General features: G+C 34.4%; 3 protein-coding genes and 1 long non-coding RNA gene across 4 annotated transcripts; all 4 read left to right on the top strand.

Moving 5' to 3' along the window:
- Nucleotides 1-1,409: 1,409 nt before the first annotated feature.
- On the top strand, nucleotides 1,410-2,790 carry LOC105631235 (ARM repeat superfamily protein). The gene has a single exon (XM_012213286.4). It carries the CDS (start codon nucleotides 1,655-1,657, stop codon nucleotides 2,588-2,590), a length of 936 nt encoding a protein of 311 aa, XP_012068676.1. The 5' UTR covers nucleotides 1,410-1,654; the 3' UTR covers nucleotides 2,591-2,790.
- A 5,198-nt stretch (nucleotides 2,791-7,988) lies between these two features.
- Nucleotides 7,989-9,762, top strand: LOC105631236 (sequence-specific DNA binding transcription factor). Its single transcript, XM_012213287.3, has 2 exons — nucleotides 7,989-8,961; nucleotides 9,185-9,762. Exons 1-2 carry the CDS (start codon nucleotides 8,341-8,343, stop codon nucleotides 9,578-9,580), a joined length of 1,017 nt encoding a protein of 338 aa, XP_012068677.1. The 5' UTR covers nucleotides 7,989-8,340; the 3' UTR covers nucleotides 9,581-9,762.
- A 512-nt stretch (nucleotides 9,763-10,274) lies between these two features.
- On the top strand, nucleotides 10,275-12,510 carry LOC105631238 (uncharacterized). The gene is made up of 5 exons (XR_002284097.3): nucleotides 10,275-10,705; nucleotides 10,798-10,885; nucleotides 11,031-11,914; nucleotides 12,001-12,208; nucleotides 12,286-12,510. It is a non-coding gene; the product is annotated as an uncharacterized LOC105631238 (long non-coding RNA).
- A 411-nt stretch (nucleotides 12,511-12,921) lies between these two features.
- On the top strand, nucleotides 12,922-14,736 carry LOC105631240 (Thioredoxin z). Its single transcript, XM_012213290.4, has 4 exons — nucleotides 12,922-13,258; nucleotides 13,474-13,596; nucleotides 14,134-14,214; nucleotides 14,456-14,736. The coding sequence occupies exons 1-4, from the start codon at nucleotides 13,013-13,015 to the stop codon at nucleotides 14,570-14,572; spliced, it is 567 nt and encodes a 188-aa protein (XP_012068680.1). The 5' UTR covers nucleotides 12,922-13,012; the 3' UTR covers nucleotides 14,573-14,736.
- The last annotated feature ends 43 nt before the right edge of the window (nucleotides 14,737-14,779 follow it).

Genomic DNA, 14,779 nt, shown 5'->3' with positions numbered 1-14,779 from the left:
TCACTCAGTTTATCTTTGAAAAGTGGAGATCTTGGAAACCCGATGGAAGGAAGCATGTCGTCTTTTGTTTTTGGTGCTACTTGTTAATTAATGATTTAATCCAGCCAGCCGCCGCAATTTTATTGTTGAATTTATCAGTACAAATTTAGGCAGGGGCTGCCGGCGGCGATTAACGATCATTCGCGGCAAAGTGGAGGAGGAGAGGAGGAAAGGGTTGTTTCTGAGTTTAAAATCATGTTGAGTGGATTTGTCTTTTTTTTAAATAATATTTTGTTAAATAAAACGTGAGTAGATCTATTTTAGGAGATTGCTAACATCTTAATTAATTAAAGTCAACTGTTTCTATATAAAAATAATTCTATGATAAGATTGGGACATGGGAACTGGAATGGATGGTGGATGTTGATAACTGAGACGGTTAACGGTGGATTTAGAAATATTTTTATTCGATGTTAACATATAATATTTTAAAAAATGAGGGGTCAAAAATATAAATAAATTAAAATTTAATGAATTAATTTAGGTCAATTATATATATTTATTAGAAAAATTAAATAAAAAAGAGAAGTTAATTGATTCGTCTTTTTATATAAAGGATCTGTCACTGTATAAATGATGGCTGTGATAATGATATGATAATAATGACAGATAATCTATCTAAACTAAACTGAGTCTATACTCCGCTATAAATTCATAAATTAAATCAATCGAAATATGAATTTTATTAAATTTTTTTTAGAATTATTTTATTAGTAATTTTTGGTTTGTTTTATACTATTTTATTGAATGTTACCAAAATTATAAGAATATTTTAATTTAATAATTTTATAAAAATTAAAAAATAATGATGTAATGAAGAAGAAAGAGCCAGGCAGCTTGTACTCTAATCGAATCGGGAGCCCTGACCCAACTTAAACTACACACATTGATATACTGAAATGTTGTTTTATGTCATGGCATGCAGGCTGCCTTCAATTTTAGGCCCAAAAGTTTGGGCTAGAGCTGACTTGAATGGGCCAAGTCTAGCCCTTAGCCCTTACCTTTGTTCTCATGTGATAACTAGCAGTTTAGCATAATTTTTCATATAAAAGGATAAGCAATATTATCCTAATCTCTAATAAACAAAATTGATTATAAAAAAATAAATACAGGGTATCAATTGCAAAATTAAAAATACTGGTGAAATTAAAAAAATAAAAATAAAAATTTGAGATTTTTATTTTTGTGATTAAGCAAAAAAACAAAATCTCATATATGATAATTAAATTTAAACAGCGACATTTTAAAATTAACAAAACTTACGTAAAGATCGTGTAGCGTCTTCGAGCACCGCCAATTTGTCATTGACATATTTGTGAGAGAATAATGACGTCGGCGGTGGGCCTCGCCTCGCCTATTTTCCGTTTTCCGACCTTCTCATTGGCCATAGGGCGGGGCCCATGCCCATCAGCCAAGTTGATTTGACCATGGCAAATTTTAGCTAGCAAAACGTGGCGGCCGAATAACACCACCAAAGGGACACGGAAGCAGAGCCAAAGACCCGCTTTGTCGTTTGAGAGTTAGGTCGATTTCGTCTGAAACCTCTTCAATCTTATCTTCTTCCTCTCACAACTCTATACGCAGAAAGAGTCAAAACTCATCTTTTATAGCTTCAATGGAGGTGAAGCGCAGAACTGCTCGATTGCTGGTATCCAAACTAAGCTCTGTTTCTGAGAAAACCCGAGCCGAAGCCTTAGCCGAGCTGCGACTCATCACCAAACACGACGCCGATAGCCGCCAAATTATCGCCGAAGCTGGTGCTATTCCTTACTTAGCTGAGACGCTTTATTCTTCTTCTCATGATTCACAAGAGAATGCTGCTGCCACCCTCCTTAACATCTCTATCTCTTCCCGCGAATCCCTCATGTCCACCCGGGGTCTTCTCGATGCGCTTGCTCACGCTCTCAGCCACCATGCTACTACCACTGCCCCAACTGCCATTCAATCTTCTGCTGCCACGTTGCACAGCCTCCTTGTTGTCGATTCTTACCGGCCTATCATTGGATCCAAACGTGACATCGTTTATTCCTTGATAGATATACTCAAAACACCTAAGTCGCCGCCGCGGTCAATTAAAGACGCCTTAAAAGCCTTGTTTGGAATTGCTTTATATCCTTTGAATAGATCAACACTGATTGATCTTGGGGCGGTCCCTGCGTTGTTTTCTTTAGTTTTGAAAGACGGGAGAGTGGGAATAGTGGAGGACGCGACGGCGGTGATAGCGCAAATTGCGGGATGCGAGGAGAGTGAGGAAGAATTTGCTAAATTTTCAGGGGTGGGAATTTTGGTGGACTTGCTGGATCTAGGGACAGGGTCCAGTGAGAGAATAAAGGAGAATGCTGTGGCGGCATTGTTGAATTTGGTGAGGAGTGGAAGGGAGGGAGTGGTTGGGAATGTGAGAGAAATGGCGGCGGGAGTGGTGGAAGGGATCAAGGAAGTGGTGGAGCATGGAAGCGCCAAAGGGAAGAGTAAAGCTATTGCATTGTTGGAGGTGATTGAGGACGGATCAAGCAACACCAGTTTGCGGTTTGATTCTTTACAATCTTCATAAATTGATGGCTTCTGGATTGCATTCGGTTAGTTAGTTCTTTCTCTTATACTAAAGAATTGATTTCTTTTTAGTTTTAGATGTATATTGTACAAAGTAGCTGCTGAATTTCTATTCATAATAGCACATGAAAAGGTAAAGAGAGGAATGTAGATTGACAATGGAATGATAATAATATTAATGATTGTAAATTTTATCTCTCACTGGTTTTACATTTTCTGAACGTTTTTCTTTAATGGTGCCTGAAAAACATTGCAATTATTTCCAGAGTTCTTTACCACTCTTGCTTACGATGCTTTATCATTGATGATCCATGTGATGTCTTGTGTGGCTTGCATCAGTGACCCATGCTTCAGAGAAAAGGTTGAACTATACCTGGCAATATGGACAAATGATGCTTTATTTATTCATCTCGATTGTGAATTTTTCCATCATGTCTTGGTATGCTACTACCACTATAATGTCTAGAAACAATTGTATAAGAACTAGTCGTTATGGAACGCTAGATATGGTACAAATTTTCTCTACAATGCTTTATTCTAAGCTGCTGAGTGGTGAAAACTTTTCCTTTGAACTATTTCACAAGCACATACAGGGACATCTGCAAACCACCTTCAGTTTTCCTTAACACTTGTCTAATTTTTTTCTTTTATAGACCTTAGCAAGTGATCCCATGTCTGATCCCTAAACTTAATAATGATTGGTTTGATTTCTATTTAAAAGTAAATAACTGAAAACTTATCATCCATATTCCAAGCTAGGAGGCAAGATTCAAACTAAGCAAAACAGTGTGATTAAGATTTTCTAAAGTCTTATAATTAATCTGCGCATGGAAAGTAAACCAATTAGAAACGTGAAAATCTACTGTAGGGAACAGATTCAAACTGAACAAAGCAGTACTGATAAAATCTTTTAAAAGCTTACCTTTAATTTTTGGTTTGATAATATTCTATCATCCTTGTAGGCTGCCCTGAATATCCTTGTTCCACAATCCTCTTTTGTGGATCTTAGATCCATCTATACTGTTAAACTATGAAGAGACTTCTGTTGACATCACTGGAACTGAAAATGATCCATTGCCCGCACCTTAATCTCTTTCTTTCTGTCAATTCTGTATGAATCAAATGATAAATAAAGATAGTTTCAGCAAGCTGAAGGAGCAGTAAGGCTCAGTCTATATGATTTCAGATTAATTCTGATATTAGTTGAGGCTTGAGATTCCTAAGTATGTTACAAGCCTTTGATTTTTGTCTTTGGTATATTTTGATAAGCTTCAAATCTATATAAGGGAAAAAGACGTTGGTTACATGTGATGATCTTGTCAATGTTAGCTTTAAAGTTTCTGAAATAGAAGAAGGAAATAAGCACGTCCATTCTAGTCCTAGGTCTGATCTTTTGGCTTGGTCCTCTACAACCAGAGAGTAATTCAAATGAAAAGGACAAAAGGATTAAAGGTATGAGGAACTGACTTGGGTTGAAATTTAAGGAAAGGTTTGAATTTGATTAATTAACATATACAAGAAAATATGGCCCTGATTATTGATAGCACCCATTGGAGGAAACAGATTCATGTAAACATCTCCTGATAGTTCAGGATTCAAATTATTTAATTTGAATCCCATTCATGAATCGTTTGTGCATCAGAAGGAAGATCAAATCTGAGTTACATAAAGATTATAATTTCTCTTATTCTAGGGTTCTAGCATCAATGTGTAGCTTTATATTACTAGCGATGACTAGTCTAAATTCCAGTGCTAAATATGCATGCAAATCTCTGTTTTGCAAAAGGCAACTCATCCTGTAATAGAAATGATGTAGATAGACTTGTGTAAATTGAAATTAAAATTAATCCATTGTTAAAAACCTAGACCGGCTTTAGGTCTATATGGACTAGGCTAACCTTATGTAGGACCAGGTGAACTGGTCATTTATTATCGTTTTCTTTTTCACCCTCAAGATCCTCTCATCCTAGAAGTTTTATTTCTTTATTTATTTATTTAATATTTGTATGGTTCTTTTTGAGTTGGTAATTGTTTATACATTAATTGGTCGACAGTAAACTCGTTGCAATCTCGATAAACTTATATGACATTCAGTTGATATAATTTTATTTGCAGTCAATTTCAATAGGCTATGGAAAAATGATTGAGAATCTATGAAATTTTGAATTGGATTATTTTGAGGTATCTGCATCAATGGATTGAAAAAAAAAAAAATGCAAAACATGTAAGCCCTTTGAAAGATGAGGCCAGGTAATAATCAAGTGTCTCTTGCTTAGGTAATGCAACCCTAATTGTGATTCTGTCATTGATGTTGAACCATATTAATTGACATGCATTTGACCCTCTTAGGTTGTCAGATTAACAAAAAGAAAAGGAAGAGAGTTAGTTTTATCATTTGATGGATGGCCTATGAGTAGAGCTGATACCTAACCCATACCATATTTGTCTAATTTAGATACAAATTTTGTTGCTGGTTGACATAAATTGCTGCCTTCTTTCTTTACCCTACTTGACTCAAGTTGTTATCTTTTAGTTTTTGACGAATGCTTCAGGTTAGAATCAACTTTATGCATTTTAGGCTGCTGTAATTTGTTTGTGGTGTATGTATTTGTGGTATATCTAATAATGTGCAATCCCAGCTTGAATCTGAAGCTACTTAGAATTGGCACTTTGATTTTCTAATATTTTCATTTAGACAATGTTCAGTAAGCCATAATACAAAGTATTACATCAAATTACGGCTTATCAAGCATAGCTATAGTGTTTCTTTCTAAATTTTGTTGTTTGTCCTAAAACACTTGCCACTAGAGTATTCTCGATACCTGCAAACAAGATATAAAATAATAAATTAGTGTCCACCACAACTGTCTTTTTCCTTTTTCTGTAATTGGTAGAAGTCCATTGCTCAAGGCAACTTATTGGATGTAGACCTTTTGATTTGTGTACTAGATGCTTTCTATTTCTGAAATTGAATTGTTACAAATAAAACAATTATTGTTGAAATCTAAACTGTGTTTGACAGTAGAAAAAAACTGTACGAACAGTGGCTGTCCTGTCTATATCATGAGTCTCATGTCAACAATATGTATTCTAATTTTGATTAGAATCCATCTTTTGTGGGACACCATTTTAGCTGGAGGCATAACTCCTTCCAGTTTGAGCTGGTTAGGTAGCCTGTGTTGTTTTCTTCCTCCTTTTTCCTGTTTCATCCATTGTTTAGTTTTCATAGCTGATTGAAAGTGCTTAGAGAAACAAGAACGGTGGGTATATGAAAGATGCTTTGGCATATTGTTGCCAAATTGCCATAAATTAATTTAAATTGGTTAGGTGGGCAATCAACTTCTTTGTGCTCAAAAACAGTTGTTATCATCAAAAACTAAAGAAGAAATGAAGAGTACAAGAAGATAAGAGACAATGGCTGCCCATTGGAAACAGATGTATCCAAGTATGTAACTCTCCATCTATCCCCTATTCATATCATTCTTATGTCGTGTCTGATAATATAATTTGCAGATTCGAGGTGAAAATATCTAAAATGTTAAAAAAAATCGCTCTGTTCAAGGACGGATTAGTTTGGAGTCTCGGGTTCTGGAAAATCTTTTCCTTTTTTTTTTTTTTTTTTTTTTTTTTTTTTTTGGAGTATCAATGAAGGAGATTCGAACTTGGATCATGTGTCAGGTCATATATGTATTTACCACTAGGCTATGTCTTGGTGTGTGTTTTGGAAAATCTTGCTATCTCTATACAATGGATAATTTTTTTCATTTGAGAGTTCAATATGTCAAAACAAATTTTAACATCTCTATCATTAGGGAAAATCAAGATTCAATTCAGAAATTTTTTTTTTTTTTTTTTTTTTTTTTTTTTTTGGAAATATGAATTTGCACAACTCATAACAAGTTGACAATTAGTTGGAGTGAATTATGTGCAAGGTAGTGGAAATGGTCCTCTTATGGATTGATTCCATTTTGCATAATCAGATCCCACAAGTAATGCAATTATCATCTTTTTACTTTGTCCAATACTTACAAGATTTGTGCTTCTATTATAAATTGTTAAGATTTAAATCCTTTTATACCACATCACCACTATATTGAAAAGTCCTCCAATTAAAAAGCCATTCACTTTTTCTCTTTTCCAACTACTTTCCAACTACCTTTCAAATGCTTGCTAATGGCATTTTCATCTTTTGATGCTTTTTCCAGTTCAAATTTGTAAAACCTTTCATTATCTGAAATGATCGAATATTTGAAATATAAATTTTATATTTCAAATTCAAAATACACAATCATCTTATAACGTGCTCGTAATTAGTCTTTCTTTTGTTTTAAACTCTAGTAGCTGTTTCTGAAGTCAATTAATAAAGCTGGAATAGCTCAGTTGGTTAGAGCGTGTGGCCCTTAACGACAAGGTCGGAGGTTCAAGCCTTCCTTCTATCGTTTTAATGTTATTTTTGCAAATGTAAATAGCAATTTCATAATAGATAGTTTTGAATATTGATTATCCTCCCATCATATTTTAATATTAGATATGCTACAGCTATTAAATCTCATCCAAAGTTAGTTAATTAATTATCTCTATAAACAAAATTAAGAATAGAATCGAAACTTTCTTTTTTTTCTTTTATATATTGTTAATTATGTAATGAGAATATTTTTAATAGATTCTACAATTTCAATGTCAAAGATACGCATAGTGTACTTTAAAAAAGAATTATTCCCAACAAAGTAAACACATAAAATTGATTTTCTATTAATTTCTAATGTAATTGAAGGATAATTATTTAATATCAAAACTAAGTGATTTACAAATAAAATGAGCTTGCTTTATTTTCCTTGAAAAAAAGAAAATATAGAGAAAAAAAAAAAGGCTAAACCGCTTTAGGCAGTGAGGTTGTCAAAATGATTCAATGAAACAATTATGGAATGACCAAATTTTCTAATCTTGATTAAAAATATATAAGACTACATAATTAATTAACCACCTCGATGTGTGACAACAATGTGATTCGCCAAGCACAATGGTGAGCCAGAATAAGTATTACTACCAATCAAAAAAGTTTAAGAAGCAATGACCTACTCTAATGGGCGATGAATCCCACCCAAAGCTTTTTCTAAGAGCACCAAAAGGCAAAAAGCAAAGCTAAAAAAGAAGAAAAGGTGTAGCTAAGGTCAAGTGACCGTAGCATATACTGCTATACTAGTGGTGGTGGAGGTGGTGGTGGTGGTGGTGATGGGATAGAGTGGGTGACACACCCACGTGATTGACCCACCACCACCACCTCTTCTTCTTCCTCTCTATTAGGCCATTCGCAGTGGATTTCTTGGTTGGCTTCATATCAACGCTAACAGCCAAAATAACCCAACCCTCAACATTTTTTTAGAACCAACATACCCACAAATAATATAATTCCACCCCTACTTAAAAAAGTGTAATCAAGAAATGAAAATAAAGTTAAGAGGTTACTATCATTAACTCATTTGACAAAGTGAACTACTTTCTTGTTTTTTTTCCCACTAACCCTTTTCTTTTGCTCTCAAATGCTAGTGGTTCTCTCTCTTTCTCTGGTTGGCCACTACTACTAGCCTTTCTTTTTCCCTTCTCTAATGCTAGTGGTTTCTTTCTCCTTTTCTTTTTCTTTCTCACTCTGCTTCTTCTTCTTCAACTTCTTTCATGGTGTTGTACAAGTGTTAGCTGCTCAACGGAGGTGAATTATAACAAAAAGCAAGGTTTTCTTTAGCATGGAGAGAAATGGATAAAGAAACAAACCAAGAAAGCCCATCTCTCCCCTCTACCATAATCAAAGAAGACTCATCAAGAAAACAACTCGGTGGTAGTGGTGGTTTGGGCGGCGGCGATAGACTGAAAAGAGATGAATGGAGTGAAGGAGCTGTTTCAAGCTTACTTGAGGCTTATGAAAGTAAGTGGATACTTAGAAACAGAGCCAAGCTTAAAGGTCATGATTGGGAAGATGTAGCAAGATACGTGTCTTCACGTGCAAATTGTACTAAGTCACCAAAAACGCAAACCCAATGCAAGAACAAGATCGAGTCCATGAAGAAGAGGTATAGATCGGAATCCGCCACTGCAGATGGCTCCTCTTGGCCTCTATACCCAAGGCTTGACCTTTTGTTACGTGGAAGTGCAGCAGCTGCTACGGCAGTACCACCTCAGCAGCCGCTACAGCCGCAACTACCACCACCACTACAATCAGTTCCAGTGTCTAATCATCCTCCTTTGATGCTCTTGGAACAAACTCCTGTGGTGATGCCACAACCGCCTCCGCCTCCTCCTCCTCCTCCTCCTCCTCCTCCGGCTATTACGACTGCACAGAACTCACATGGGTCCAATGGTATTGATAGAGGCCTCAAGGTTAGTCAAGAAATACATTTCCTTGTGATTCTTTCTTATAATTTTCAACCAACCAATAATCTTTGTTGTTAATTAGGACAATCACATTAATTTCTGCAACCAAATTACTGTTTACATAATTATTGTATTGCCTGGTAGTTTAGCTTGTCTTCTACATGGATTATCTGTTAGCTAAGGTAAAATAGTTTCTGCAATTTATTAACTTGCTGTTTGATGTTATCAGGAAGATGGTGGTGGAACAAAATTATCAGACCATGTTTCAGATAAGAACAATGCCGTGGAAACAGACAGTAGTACTCCAGCTTTGTATAGCGATAAGGAGAAATTCAGGTCAAAAAGAATGAAGATGAAAATGGAGAGGAAGAAGAGAAGAAGAAGAGAAGAATGGGAGATAGCAGATAGCATAAGATGGCTAGCAGAAGTAGTGGTAAGATCAGAACAAGCAAGAATGGACACAATGAGAGAAGTAGAAAAAATGAGAATAGAGGCAGAAGCAAAAAGAGGTGAAATGGATCTAAAAAGAACTGAAATTATAGCCAATACTCAACTGGAGATTGCCAAGCTTTTTGCAGGAGTTGGTAAAGCTGTTGATTCTTCATTAAGAATTGGAAGAAGCTAATTGATGTATAGAGAGAGAGAGAGCTAATTAAAGAAAGGGTGAGGGAGATTTAATTAACTTGTTGTAGGTCAAAATAACAAATCTTTACCTCATTTTAATGTTCTCTTTCGTTGAACAATGCAGTGATTTCAAGAAGATATTATTAAATGATTAATACAAGTGTAGAAATCAATTTATGGAAACCATTTGCTCTCTGGGTTTTTTTTTTTTTTTTTTTTTTTTGGGGTCAAGCTAGTGTAACAAAAATGGTGTTGGTGATGCAATCCCATTTGGACTCTGTTATTAATAGTGTCATCACCTGCTCTGTTGCTATGATAGTGGTTAATGAAATGGCAGCGTTGCTCTCTTCCTCCAACCCCGAAACTTTTGGTTGAAGGAGAATGAGTTCTAACGGCTCCATTCTAATTAAATATATTAAAACACCACTTCTAATTATAAACAAATGATAGTCATTTTAAAGTAACATTTAGTATTTTCAGATCAAAATACCATTTTTGTCAATTATACTGTTTGTAAATATAAAATTTATAATAGACTTTTAAAATCGGATGAGTATTTAATGAAATATTATATCCTAAAATTTAAAGTTTGACAACAATTAATTAAACTTTTTTATATTATTTATATTTAACAATTAATCAAATAAATAGCTATTGCCGAAGCCTGTCTTTAACAATATTGAAGCCTGTCGTTCAATACCTCTAACCAATTAATGTGCCTTTAGAGGTGGGGCAATGTCATTAATTTGGAGGACTACCTATACCTGTTGTCCTGTCTCAGTTCTTAACTTGCCAAGTAGAAATGTTCAAGCAAACCAAGACCATCCAATCCATTATCCGTAGTAAGCAGCCATTTTTCATTGCATAGATATTTGTTGTTTTGGAGCTCGACAACTAGTCTCCAGAGCTTTATTCTTCTAATTTTCTCTCTTCTGTTTAAGAATTCTCAAGTTTCTTGAAAGATCTTAGAAATGAATCCTCAAAACCATGATCAAGCTTCTTATGTTGCTCCATCTCCTGTAAATTTCTCTATGAAAGATGGGGTTGAAGAGCCACAAAATCCATCCTCCCATCCTCCACCAAGTATGAAGCCTGGTAAGAGCAGTAGCGGCTGTTGGAGAGGCTGGTAAGAATTTCAATTAACCTTGCTTTTATTTTTCATTATCACTCTCATAAATAAGTCTGAAATTGATTAACAAAATGTCTTGCTGCATGCAGTTTTGTGGGATGCTTAGATGGTTGCTTTTTGTCAGCGGCACACATCAACTGTGCGGCTTGTTTCTAAGCCCAGCAGGAAGAAAAAATCGTAAGCATTTAGCTTTATATATATATATATATATATATATATATATATATATGTATATATATTCCTTCTTGAATTAATTAATTAATTACATGTTAATATGGAGATAATCATGTCTTTTAACACTTTCTTTTTCTTTCTGTCTTAGGCATGCAGTTTTAAGGATTGTTTTTTGGGCTTCTGCAAGTCATTCTGTTCAGGATTGTTGAATGAGTATAGGATTTACATTTTTGCTAATTTGACATGTATGTGGCTTAATAAATATAAAGTAATGCAAGTCTTTTGTTATAATTCTCTCTTATAATTTTCAATTTAGGTATTATTGTTTTCCTTCTTTGTTCAACTCTGTCTATATACTAAAATAGCAACCCTTGTATATATATATATATTTATAGAGAGAAATAGTCACGAATCTGAATAAGAGTAGACTTGTACTAAATAAAAAAAAATATAAAAATATTAATGATAATTCTTTTTTTTTTAAAACAAAGCATATGCAATAGATAAGCATGTAGACCGACCAATTTATAAAAATATAAAATTTCATTTTATTTCATTTTTATAATTTTAAAAAAAATGATGTAATTACTTGTTCTAATATGTTACACTATGAGCTTTTTTTTTATATTTTTTTTATTTTTAAGATACACTATAAGCTAATTAGATAAGCTCTTATTTATATTATTATCATATTATTATAACATTTTGAATTTTAAAGTATGAAACAAAGAAATTCTAGCATTTGAATTCCTTACGTTATGAATCATCTAGAACCAAATTTGAAGGGAGCTTCTGTGTAGTTTCGAAGATCACAGCGTTGAATCTAATGAAACAAAGACCATTTCTTCCAACCTTCCTCTCTTATGTTATGCATGAGAAGTGAAAACAGCCGCCATTTCTGAACATTGTTTTCAGACCTTATCTTCCAGTTTTAACCACTCCATTCTCTCTGTATATAATACATTCTTGCCATATAATTTTGCTTAATTAACTTCGAAATGGATAACCGTAACTATCATCAACAAGCTCCAGGTACATTTGCATGAAACTTTAATATTCAAGAAATGGTTTTTCATTAATTACTTGCCATTCTCATATTTTCTTTTTCTTTTTTGCAGTAGCTGTATATCCTCCGCCTCCAGCTCCATATCCACCTCCACCAAGTGAAGTTTATCCTCCTCCTCCTCCACCACAAGCAGCGGTTCGAGGTCCTTATGTTGCTCCGCCTCCAGTTGGTTACCCTATGAAAAATGGTCCTCAATATCCCCAACAGCCTCCATTTCCCCCATCAAAAACTACGCATAGAGGTGGATTTTGCAGAGGATGGTATGTCTGTTTCTCCCCTGTAAATTAATTAATTACATTAAAATGGTTTCGTTTATAACATTTTTTGTTCACAACAGTTGTGCTGGTTTATGTTGCTGCTGCCTTCTGGATGCTTGCTTTTAGCTGAGGACTGAACGGATTCTTCTTTGTAATATTTATATAGCCCATTGTTGTGGGAAATTCTCATTTTTCTTATTATGTAAAATTTATTTGATTCATTTGTTCTGTACACAGAAAATATTTTATGGCATGTACTTCCAAAATATTTGCTGGGAAATTTTTAATATTATGTTTGAATATTATTCATAATAGAAAATTACACAAATTAGTGTTTTTTTATATAATATAAATAATAATTTAACGAGTCGTTAGTGGCGTGTTTTTACACTTCCATAATATCCAATTTCATTTAACAAATATAGTTTGATTTGTTTTTTCGCTAACCGGAGTCTCACCGTATTATTTCGCCGCATTTAGACTTGTAATGAATAAAAAAAAAATATTCAAATTCCTCTTTATATCAGGGTATTAATTTAAAGAAATAGGCAAAAATGAAACAATCTCTGGCCATCCTCTGCTATTTATTTTACAAGAAATAAAAAAAAAAAAAAAAAGGACAAAAACAGAGTAGGGATATGGGAAACGGTAAGGAAACAAACAAGCCGCAAACAGGGAAACGCAATTCCCAAACTAATACATCCACCATCGGACACCCAAACACCCCAAATTCCCAATTCCTATCTGCAAAATCTCTTCTAAACCCTCCTCTCAGCCCAAGCTCGCTGACTCTTTCCTTCTCTGCAAATGGCTAGACTCCAGCCCTACACAACTACACACAAGGTAACAACTTTCTCATCAACCTTTGCATTACTTGCTCCCCCATTATCTTCTCTTTCTTTTCCTCTTTGTTCTTTAAAAACCCAGAAAGAGAACTCTCTCTTCTCCACCACCAACACCACCCGTAAAAGACCCTTTTCGCTCTCCACTCAACCAAGAAGACTGCTTTGCAGACCTCCTCTGGGCAAGTATGTTAGAGAAGACTATCTTGTGGTATGCCATCTAAGACTGCCAACCATTCTTTTTCTTTATTTTGTTGTGGATTCATAGGATCTTAATTTTATTGTATTTTAATGTTTGAGGAAATGTGGGGGAAAAGGAGAAAGTTAATTTAATTATTTTTGGGTTTGTTGTTGTTCCCCTTTGGAATGTTTTAAGATTTTGTAATTGTGAATCTAATGCACCCAGTGGTTATTGTGGGCGGGCAGAAAAAGAAGTCAGCACAAGAGATACAGGAGCTGGTAAGGGGAGAAAGAAATGTGCCGATTATCATTGATTTTTATGCCACTTGGTGTGGACCTTGTATTTTGATGGCCCAAGAACTTGAAATGGTATGATTTATTTCTAATTTCCTGTTTCGTCTGCACATCAAATTTCATTTGTTCTATGCAATTTTTCTGTAGCTATTTGTAGAATCTACAGCTCTAAGACTCAAGCTTTAGATCAACACCACCATACAATTGTTTTTCACATCATTAGGATTTGACCAATGAACAAAATAGATTCCCCTTGCAAAATGACTTTAATTTACAAAGTATAATGAGAATCGTATCATAGAAATAAAGTGTCTAACCACCGTATGATTTTGGGCAACAACTCATACATTCTCTAGGCCCTATCAAATTTGTTTTATATCCTTTTTGTCTTCCTTAGGAACTGGACTCATCTTAATCAATATCAGTTTTCTCATTCTTCTACAATGCAAGTTTAGATCATATTTAAGCACACCCGTCTTTTCCTCTTGGTTACTAGAATGTCTTGAACTATAGAGGCTACATATATGCTTTAAAGTTGAGTTATCATCTGATTTGTAGTGTTGGCTTGATTTAACTTAGTGAATGCCTATAACTTGAGGTTAAACTCTGCAGCTTGCTGTGGAATATGAGAGTAATGCCATTATTGTTAAGGTCGATACTGATGAAGAGTATGAGTTTGCACATGACATGCAGGTAAGTTTCCAAATATCAATTTTGTATACTACTGTTCTTTTTTGCTTTGCAAATTTCTTGTATTACTAAAAAGTTTTAACGGAGTTTCATCTATCAGATGATGTTTTTCTTATTAAAGCTCAGAAGTTGATTTTTTTTTTTTGTATACTATTTTACAATACTGTCTCTAATTGCAAGAAGTGAAGCCATAGGAATATTTTACCACATCGAATTTGGATTTGACAAACTTTACTTGGCATAGGTTCGAGGTTTGCCAACGCTGTTCTTCATTAGTCCAGATCCAAAAAAGGATGCAATCCGAACAGAAGGGCTCATTCCAATACAGATGATGCGTGATATTATTGATAAGGATATGTGAATGAATAATTTGAGAGAGTGAGGTCTTCATTTTTGCTATAATTTGAGGCTTGTTGTAGAATGATTCATAATTTTGGGAACTGTATAATTCTTGTAGTAGAAAACTGTATAATTGTTGTTGTAGAAAGGCTTCCCTAAATGATTACCTCTTCTCTTTGTTTCTCACTCTCTCAACTCCTGTCTCCAATATATTTTAGGCTGTGTTTGG

The sequence above is a fragment of the Jatropha curcas genome, chromosome 1, assembly GCF_041381405.1.
Source record: "Jatropha curcas cultivar XTBG-Jc1 chromosome 1, XTBG_Jcur_1.0, whole genome shotgun sequence".
NCBI classification, from domain to species: Eukaryota; Viridiplantae; Streptophyta; class Magnoliopsida; order Malpighiales; family Euphorbiaceae; genus Jatropha; species Jatropha curcas.
This window is presented reverse-complemented; position numbering and strand designations above follow the sequence as displayed.

Bases quoted from the DNA above. Each gene is read 5' to 3' on its own strand.
- LOC105631240 (XM_012213290.4), top strand. From the start codon at position 13,013: ATGGCTAGACTCCAGCCCTACACAACTACACACAAGGTAACAACTTTC. The intron at 13,597-14,133 runs GTATGATTTATT...TAAACTCTGCAG, and splicing joins TGGCCCAAGAACTTGAAATG to CTTGCTGTGGAATATGAGAG. The intron at 14,215-14,455 runs GTAAGTTTCCAA...TACTTGGCATAG, and splicing joins AGTTTGCACATGACATGCAG to GTTCGAGGTTTGCCAACGCT.
- LOC105631236 (XM_012213287.3), top strand. From the start codon at position 8,341: ATGGATAAAGAAACAAACCAAGAAAGCCCATCTCTCCCCTCTACCATA. The intron at 8,962-9,184 runs GTTAGTCAAGAA...TGATGTTATCAG, and splicing joins GTATTGATAGAGGCCTCAAG to GAAGATGGTGGTGGAACAAA.
- LOC105631235 (XM_012213286.4), top strand. From the start codon at position 1,655: ATGGAGGTGAAGCGCAGAACTGCTCGATTGCTGGTATCCAAACTAAGC.